Genomic DNA, 10,032 nt, shown 5'->3' with positions numbered 1-10,032 from the left:
TACATCACAAAGTTGATTGTTGAGTGGATTTCATCTGTGCGGATAAGTCCCGTACAAGGAATTGATCCGCTCTCCCACAATTCTAGATAGGTAAGTGTCAGAACATTGACTCCAGAGAGATGTGTTAGTCCAGTCGAGAGATCGATTCTTGTACGTTTGCAGATCAAGGATGATGTTATGCACCTTGGTCTACCCAGTTGAAGTCTTCTATAATCATTTGGTATTTTATTAAATATTAATTATTTTAAAAATAATATTGCTATCCATAATATTTAAGCAAATCATGAGTTAGGAAAATAAAATGAGGGAAAAAGAACTCTTGTCTTGCTAGCTTATGAAATGCCTAGAGATAGGACGTGAAAAAGATGTTGCTGTCCTTTATGCCCAGGGTGTCGAAGATATTAGCAGGTGCCTTCTCATTAGTCTCGTGCTGGTCTTTCTTGCACCAACAGGATAAGGTTCTTTCACTTATTAATAAATTGACTTAGCAATATGATGCAGTACACAATTAAGGTAAAGTTGGCATAGTGCAATAGTATACAATCCTAAACATGCATTCAAAGCACTAAGTTGGCATTATACAAATAGATAATATAGTAAAGAAAGTAACATTTGATTTAACAAAATTGTGAATATTACAATAATGCCCCTTGTTAAGTTTGTCTAGAATTCTTGACCCATTTTGAAGAATGACCTGCGTAGCCTCCACAGTAATGTTCGAACCCATCAACTATGATCAGATGGATCGACCCACAACTTAGAGGAGTATATAATATACTATCGTCTTGTTGAGCAAGTCATTGTTATTTGAGGAGTTTTTGAGCTAAGGTTTCAGAACAAGTTTTCTCACTGCTGCTTAGGTGTAATATCTCTTCTACATAGTGAAACTTCTTATTCACCAAAGGACATAGCACACCACATCAATGTGTGTTAAATCTTTGCGTTGTGCGGATCTGTTTTTGTTTATTTTCATGTTTGTTGGTGTTTGCTTTAACACCCTTTTGCCCACAAAACTCTAGCAATGCACAATATATGCCCTAAACACGACAATTCAGCCTGATCCCAACTAATTGGGGCCGGCTACATGGATCTTTGCCCTCCAATCAGCTCTACTTGAGGCCATACTTGAACTAGGCCTAAGTTGCATGTCTTTTTTCATAACTTCTCCCAATGTCATTTTAGGTCTACCTTTGGCTCTTTTAATTGTTTTAATCTGAACCAAACCACTCATCCTTCTTACCATCTCGAATGAATTTTTTCGTAATTTATCATATATTAAAGTTACTCCAAAATCAACTCTAATATGGTCATTCTTTAATTTATCCTTCCTAGTTTGCTACTCATCCATCTCAATATACTCATCTGTATTACACTGAGTTTTATCTATATGATCTTTTTTAACAACTCAACACTCTACACCATATATCATAATCATAGATGGTCATATGACTGTCTTATAAAATGTTTCTTTAAGTTTTAAAAGAATACATTGATCACACAACACTCTAGACGTTTCTCTTTAGTTCATCCATCATATTTTAATTCTTTGTGAAATATCATCGTTTATATCTCCTTCTTTAGTTTATGATTGATCCTAAATATCTAAAATAACTGCTTTGCGGAATATCTCTCTCTCATCAATTTTCACCACCTTATTATCTTAAAATCTTTTGACTCCAAGATTAATCACCATAACTCCAACTCGGCTTTAATCCCTACTTTTGTCTTTTCCATCAAAATAATATTATCAACAAAAAACATACAACAAGGAATCTCATTTTGAATGTCTCTCGTTAATTCATTCATGATAAATGCAAACGAATTAAAGCTTAAAGTTTATTCTTGATGTAAATTGTTATTGGAATTCACTACCATGACTCATCCCCATAGTTTTTGCATTAGTTACCATCCCATTATACATATTTTTAACTATATCTACCTATTTACTTGTAGCATTGCTCTTCTCCAGTACTTGCCAGATTTTTATTTTTTTTTGGTAGAAAGTACTTGCCATATTAACTCTTTAGGAATTGTTATAAGCTTTTTTAAGGTCAATAAAGATCGCATTAAAAATATTTCTTAGTTCTTACAATCACTAAATCTCTCCACGAGTCTACTAAATAGGTAAAATAGAATATGTTATGGATCTTCTTGGCATAAAACTAAATTGGTTATCCATGGTAATAGTTTTTTATCTATGGTTGGTTTCAATAACCGTCTCCCATAATTTTATAGAATGCTACGTAAAGAATGAAAAAATAAAAAATGATGTCACACATAAAAAATAATTTTAATATAATTATGACACATTGATGAAGGAGAGAGATGATACGTAGAAAAAGAAAATGAATCTTAATGCATTCATGGCATCATCAATTAATAAAAACATAATGCAAAGTGAAATTATCATAATATATAAATTTTCATATTTTAAATTTAAATTAAAATCTATTGACATAACACCAACAATTCAGTCTTATCCAAACTAAATGGAATCGACTACATAAATTCCGTGCAACGATGAAATAACATAGAAAAAGTATGAAAAAATTATTTCACCAAATTGTTTTTTGTCTTATTTAATCCATGTCATAAAGTGAGGAGCATAATTAGACAGAAAAAATATGCTCATGTATGTTTACATAGAGATTAACCCAAAAAAAGCTATAAACAATAGAGAGAATAATATAAGTTCAAATTTTTATTTGATCCAATCTTATGCAGGTAAACCAATTCCAACATGATTTATTGAGAAAAAGACAACCCGAGTAAATAATAGATCAAATTATAACCCAAGACTATCAAGACCAAGATCAAACCAAAACGTGCAATTTATATTAGATTTTATTTTTTTTGGTGAATCAATTTATATTAGAATAGATTATATATGAAACGTGAGGAGATGTATTACCTCTTTCCATTTTTCCTCTAGATCAGTCATGACCCATCTGTGACACAAGATTAGATGACTCACTCGTGAGTCATGACTCGAGATAAGTATGGTCCATCTTATTCTTATAAATAAATGAAGCAAGATTTTAGTTGAAAATCAAACACCTTAGAATTTGATGACAACATTTATATAGAAAACACATATGTCAACGATGTATAAGGAAATAATCAGTCAACGCGGCTCATAAACTAACATAAGGGTCAATGGGAATACTAGTAGAAGTATCAATATGGTGAAACGACAACGTGACTCGTAAACCAACTTAATGGGGTCAGTTACATGGAGATTCCAAATAAGAACGAGTGCGAGGATCCAACAAAAAAAATTAATGTATTATGACTAGTTATAATAAATGTCGATTATCAATCTGAGTACCACTACAATTCAGCCATAGACTTATAGTGACAGACTATAATAAGGTATCGACTGTCATACACCAGAGTTAGTTATCACAAAAAACATATATAAAAAGGCAGACATGCATTCGCTCCATCCATTTTTTCACTCATTACTGCAAGTGTACATAAGTGTTGGTCTGGAGCCATATTTGACTCTCCTATTTTTTTATTTTTTTATTTTTGGCTCAACCTAATGAGGGTCCATAGGCCACTAGGTGGAGGGTTTGCATGCCAAGCACTAAATGCGGTGAGGGGGTCAATCAAGTGACCAAAGTCATTAAGCATGCTCTAACAATACATTCCAAACTGCCAGAACAAGTTTGGGACGGGCATTTCATGGCTCTTCATTATGTTAAAATGAAATGAAAATTGGAGATGTTCTTCTTTAACAGTCTAAAAACGTTTACCATGACAGAGGTCATAAGAGGCCCAAATTTTGTAGATAGATATACTCAATGTCTATGCGCACATGCCAAGTTTCAACATAAATAGAATTTTCAATTGACAAAATAGAGTTCTGAAAATCGTTGACTATTGAAGGTATTCCCCAACTAGGAAACTTGATTATGGAACTTTGAATAATTCAAGACTACTGGAAAAAAATGAAAAAATATGCAATACAATATAGGCCATACAATTGAATTAGAGCCAAAAGTTTATAAATTACCTAGACAAGTTCCTTGGTTCCCAATCAATAGTTTAAGTTCGCCCAATTGACATGTCAGTGATAAAAATGTTGGTGGAGTTGGGAGAGATGGAGTTGTGTCGGCAGGCAAGGTGGGGGCGGAGTTGTAAGAAAAGGGTGCAAAAAAAAGAGGTTGTGGGGAAGGAGGTGAGGAGAGACAAGTTGAGGAAGACAATGTGGGTCCTATATTTTACCTATATTTAAAAAATGGGGCAAAGTTTTTTTTTTTTCTGAGAGATAGACATAGTGGGTTGTGCAATGATCACCATGCCCCTCCTGAGTGGGTGGGCACACAAGTTGCTCTTGGACAGAAGACACTTGCCCTTAAAAATTGAAGAAATGCAACTTCAAAAAATGGTTGCCGATTTTTGTTTCAACACGAGTCAGCTAACCAACGTATACCCAATTGATCTGGAGTACGAACCCATCAGCTCAAGAATCCTTTCTCCCTTGAAATATTTGAATGTGGATAAGGTTTAGGTTCGGGTTTAGGTTCAGGTTCAGGTTCAGGTTCTCATACCATCAGATCTACAGAGATGAAATCCACCATAGCATTTCTACTCGAGTGGATTCTATCTGTGTGGCTCAGTGTCATTCTCATGACCTGATCCGCTATTGAAATATTTTGTAATATCTGTGAATACTCAAAAGTGCTTCTTAATTTAACATCAGACTAAACACATGATCACCTAAGCCCTTTTTATTTTTAGGTAAACTGATCACCTAAGCATCGATCTCTTTAAGGAAAAGAAATCTGAAAAAAGAAGATGAAAATGACATATAACCATGATCATTTCTTTACCGTTGGGTACCTCTCAGACCTTTTTCTTATCTCATGGTGGAATTTCCATTTTATCTTTTTTCTTTTCTTCTTTTTCCCTCGTATATCTATTTCCTACATGCCAAATATTTATTTTTTTAACATATCAAACATAACCACATGAACTAACAAGACAAAATGGAGATCTCTCGTGGAGTCGTGGTCAATGAGCATACAACTTGCTCCCCATTCTCTTTTATTACAAGGGACGTACACATTAATATTCAAACATCTGAAGTTGAACTCTCACGAAACCGATTCATCAAAATCTATAAATAGAGGGGGTTTCAGAATCTGAACTCCACATCCAGTTACTAATCTTCATTCACCCAGAAGTCTAAGAAAATATGAAGAACACAAAAATCCAAAGAAGCCATTGTTCTTCTTCTTTCCTGTTCTATTCCTTTCTCTTTCTTTTCATCTTCCCTTCTGTTTCAGCACAGACAGCTCAAGCTCGTTACAAGGATCCAAGACTCCCGATCGAATACCGAATCTCAGATCTCCTCTCTCAGATGACAACTCAAGAAAAGATCGGCCAAATGGCCCAAATCGATCGCTCCGTCGCCTCTTCTGACGTTCTTATAGATCATTCCATCGGTTTATCCCCTCTCCCTCTCTCAAGTTTATTTTTTTTTAATTATTATTTTATGTTAAGATCCCATATCAGTCGTATGAGAGAATGATCACACATCAATTTCGAAAAATATTTGATATGATTAAGGAGGATTTTTTTGATTCTTTCAGGGAGTGTGTTGCACGGTGTACTAGAGAACGGTCCTCCGCTTCTACCACCAAACGCGACCCCAGCTATGTGGGCAGACTTGATCGATGGGTTCCAGAACTCTGCGATGTCAGCAAGGCTTGGGATTCCTATAATATATGGTACTGACGCAGTTCATGGTCATAATAACATCGTCGGTGCCACAGTTTTTCCTCATAACGTCGGCCTTGGAGCTGCAAGGTTTCTCATCTTCTTCTTTCTTTTTGAGATCATTGATGATAGATTGCTATAAGATTTTTGGTGACTATTTTCTTATTTTCTCAATTTTCTTGTTTTGTTCTAATGAAGGGATGAGGATTTAATGGTGGAGATCGGAAGAGCCACTGCTTTGGAGGTTCAGGGCACCGGTGCACAGTACGCTTTTGCTCCTTGTGTTGCTGTAAGCAATCTCTCTCTCTCTCTCTCTCTCTCTCTCTCTCTCTCAATCTGTCATTAGAAGTGAGCAGTGAAGCTACACATGGGATCTCTCTCTATACTCTAGGCTAAGTGCGAAATCTGCCAATAGAACTGAGAAGTGAAGCTATACATGGGATCTCTCTCTAGACTCTAGGGTAAGCGCGAAATCTGTCAATAGAACCGAGCACTGAAGCTACACATGGGAAAGAGGATAAATCCTCTACGAGTACCTGTACATTATAAAATGAAACTCCACTTGGCTGCAACGCCTGATTCTAAAGGAATGAAATCTCAAGGATAGGGGTGAAAAAAAATCACTTTAGATGGGTATTTTTAAACCTGTCCTGAGGTTAGGATTCTATTCCCTTAGCTATTATTGAGGGATTGCGCTGCAACCTCAGGTAGCAGCAAACGAAATTTTTTTCACATCTGTCCTTTTTACTTTCATATATACTTTTCTTTCATCTTCATCTTTTAAATGACAATAAATGTAACAAATCTTGGCACCTAAGGTATATGTGTAAAAAATGCAAATGCTCAATGATCGAAAATAGTCGTTAAGATCTTTTATCTTGGAAAAGCTTAACTGATTGGATTAATTTAAGAGAGAGAAATAAACACACCACTAGCTTGTGGGTCATTTATTCTTTGTTGCCCTTTCTAGTAAAAATTCATATGTTTATATTTAAGAGAAAAAAAGGAAGAAAGTCCTTAGAGTGAAGGACATAGAAGAGCATACCAATTAGGTGAAGGAAACGATATCATTTCATGTGATAAATTCATATGCTCTTTCATTGATTAATTTTTAGAAAATTCTTATGGTTTTGTCTATGTGGCACTACAGGTGTGTAGGGATCCACGGTGGGGTCGGTGCTATGAGAGTTACAGTGAAGATACGCAGATCGTGAGGAGCATGTCCAAGATCATACTAGGCCTACAAGGCTACCCTACTGACAATCATACCCTCGGTTACCCCTTCGTCGCTTCTGGGTATTCCCCTTTTCACCCTTTTCATCTCAATCAATTTTCAAAATCAAATCAGTCAATGAAAGGTTTTTTCATTGGACATTTTACCCTCATAAGTCATATACACCTTGACAATGTCTTATCAAAAATGGCTCTCCGATCATGGCCTATGGTTGCATCTTGGTTTTAAGTATCCGTATTGTATGGATCATATTGATTGTATTCCATCAGTATTGGTTGAGATCGATACCAATATTCGACAGATCTGAATTGATTACCCATATCATTTTAGGGGTAAAATAGTAAGAAAATATAATTTTTTTTTTTAAATGTAAAAGTGAAAATGACCAATATGCAAGATCTGATATCAATATTGATTCCTAAATCCATGATGCCAATACTCTCAATGTTTATATTTCTCCTCCCACATATAAAGGGTAAAGATGTCTTTTTAACATGAGAAAGAAAGAAAGGGAGAGACACCGACCCATTCCTAAAAACCCTTGCCTCTAGTCAGTTTATTGAACGGTGGAGATTCTAAATTATGACGATCGTTATTAAATGGGTACATCACAGGGGAAAGAACGTCATGGCATGTGCAAAACACTACACAGGCGATGGTGGGACCCAAGGAGGGGTCGACGAGTACAACACGGTAACCACATATGACGACCTGTATGGCATCCACATGATGCCTTATATTGATGCAATCGCCATGGGGGTTTCAACTATCATGGCTTCTTACTCTAGTTGGAACGGCGTCAAGATGCACGGCAACCCTTTCCTCCTTACTCGCATTCTAAAACAAAAGATGTCCTTCCAGGTAACACAAAAATATCATACATCTTTGAATTGACATTTCTACCCTTAACTTAGTGCTGACTTTGTATGTGTTTGCTACATGGGGCGGGGCAGGGTATGATCATATCAGACTGGGAAGCAATTGACCGAATGACCGATCCACCCGGTTCACACTACAAAGAAAGCCTAAAGGCAGCCATCAACGCTGGAATCGATATGGTCATGATCGCTTACGATTACCAGCGATATCTCACAGACATGACGGAGCTTGTATCGTCCGGCGAGATTCCGATCAGCAGGATTGACGATGCTGTGAGGCGAATCCTAAGGGTGAAGTTCATTGCTGGGCTTTTCGATCGGCCCATGGCGGATCGGTCTCTCCATCCCATGGTTGGACATGAGGTTAGTCAAAAACCCAACTGAATTAATCTAATTACAGTATTGCCCTTTAGTTGGAAAACCAAGCTCTGACTCGAGGGAGCCATCCTAGTCGAGTAAAAAATACATGAAACTTGGGTAGAAGTCAAGAAGACTTGCTCAAGTTTAAGAAATGATGAGACCTGATCTCGATCTTTTATTGATTTGATGTTTTTACTCGAATCATGTGAAACTCATTAAGATTTTTTTTTTTTATCAGACCATTTATTATTCATAGACTAGATAAGTTTGGTCTATATCTCTAAATATAACTCTAAAACTTTTTTGTTGTCTTCAATATTAGTCATTTTTTTCTTCTCATTGTGGAGCAACCATAGTCTGTCCTTCCTCACTTAGTGAAGAAAAAAGACACTAAAATGAAGGGAGAAAGAATGCTCCCTAATAGCGACACCCCTACAACTAGACACAGAAGGGGCTGAAATGATTGCCCCACCCCGGTGAAATACAAAAATTCACTCATGTTGATGCCTTTGTGTGTCTCTTCATTGGACTCGTGTTAGTTTAGAGATCACACGACTGGGATGCATTCTTTTTCCCTTAAAACACTAACTCACCAGGTTTTGAAAAGGAGGAATGGATTCGAAAAACCTCATTCTCATTAATATGGGTATATTGATCACTAAAACTGGTTGAACATTTTATCCTTTGGGACCCACAGAAACACAGAGAATTGGCAAGAGAAGCCGTGAGGAAGAGCTTGGTATTGTTGAAGAACGGAAAGGGAGAGGAAAAGATGCTTCCTTTGAGCAAGGATGCACCCAAGATCCTTGTGGCTGGGTCTCATGCACACAACATTGGCTACCAATGTGGAGGGTGGACTATATCATGGCAGGGCATCTCAGGCAACACCACCAAAGGAACAACAATCTTAGAAGGCATCAAGAAGGCTGTTAGCAAGCAGACCCGGGTCGTGTTCCAAGAAAAACCCAACAAGCAATTTGTTAACGAGAACCGAGATTCCTCCTACGCAATCGTGATCGTCGGCGAACTCCCATATGCAGAGTTCAAAGGCGATAGCAAAGAGCTCAAGCTAGCACTAGACGGCGAGGAGACTATCAAGACTCTGTGCAAAGAGGTGAAATGTGTGGTCATCATCGTGTCGGGTCGGCCCGTGGTAATAGAGCCTTATGTGGACATGATGGAGGGATTGGTTGCTGCTTGGCTTCCAGGGAGTGAAGCAGGAAAAGGGATTGCTGATGTTATATTTGGGGATTATGATTTCCAGGGTAGACTTCCAAGGACATGGTTCCGTCGGGTCGACCAGCTGCCGATGAATTTTGGGGATCCACATTATGACCCGCTGTACCCGTTTGGGTATGGGCTCCAGATGGGTATCCAGTCACAGAAAAGAGTCCATGGTGTTTCATCTTTCTCTACGTCATCCTTTTCATCTATTTGATTAATTATGGTATAGATTACAATAGAAAATTTGTACATAAAGGGCTATGTAGGGTTTAGAAGGGTAAGCTTGTAGTATTCTAGCTACAAGGTCAAATGTTCTTCAACAGTAGCTTGAATCATCATATGATGAAGGATTTTAGTTCATATTGTATCAAACTTTGTCTCAATAAAAGTGCTATCATGTTTGTGCAACGGAGGCTATTTTTTATGTCTATGCATAGTGCGGATCATCATGGCCGTTGGATGTTGTATCGGGTGTCTTAGCGGCTGGAGAGGATCTGAATCCTTATGCATATGAGTTTGGCGATAATATTGTGTTTGTGTACATTCTTGTCTGAAATGCTGAAGTGTCATCATATTTTCAAATGTCATGCTTTGTTATATATATGATGT

General features: G+C 37.1%; 1 protein-coding gene across 1 annotated transcript; it reads left to right on the top strand.

The window, feature by feature from the left end:
- The first annotated feature begins 5,121 nt into the window (after window positions 1–5,121).
- LOC122061117 (beta-glucosidase BoGH3B-like) lies at window positions 5,122–9,831 on the top strand. Its single transcript, XM_042624306.1, has 7 exons — window positions 5,122–5,453; window positions 5,601–5,817; window positions 5,926–6,016; window positions 6,878–7,023; window positions 7,576–7,822; window positions 7,915–8,202; window positions 8,897–9,831. Exons 1-7 carry the CDS (start codon window positions 5,204–5,206, stop codon window positions 9,635–9,637), a joined length of 1,980 nt encoding a protein of 659 aa, XP_042480240.1. The 5' UTR covers window positions 5,122–5,203; the 3' UTR covers window positions 9,638–9,831.
- Window positions 9,832–10,032: the final 201 nt, after the last annotated feature.

This window comes from Macadamia integrifolia, chromosome 14, assembly GCF_013358625.1.
Source record: "Macadamia integrifolia cultivar HAES 741 chromosome 14, SCU_Mint_v3, whole genome shotgun sequence".
Taxonomy (NCBI): Eukaryota; Viridiplantae; Streptophyta; class Magnoliopsida; order Proteales; family Proteaceae; genus Macadamia; species Macadamia integrifolia.
This window is presented reverse-complemented; position numbering and strand designations above follow the sequence as displayed.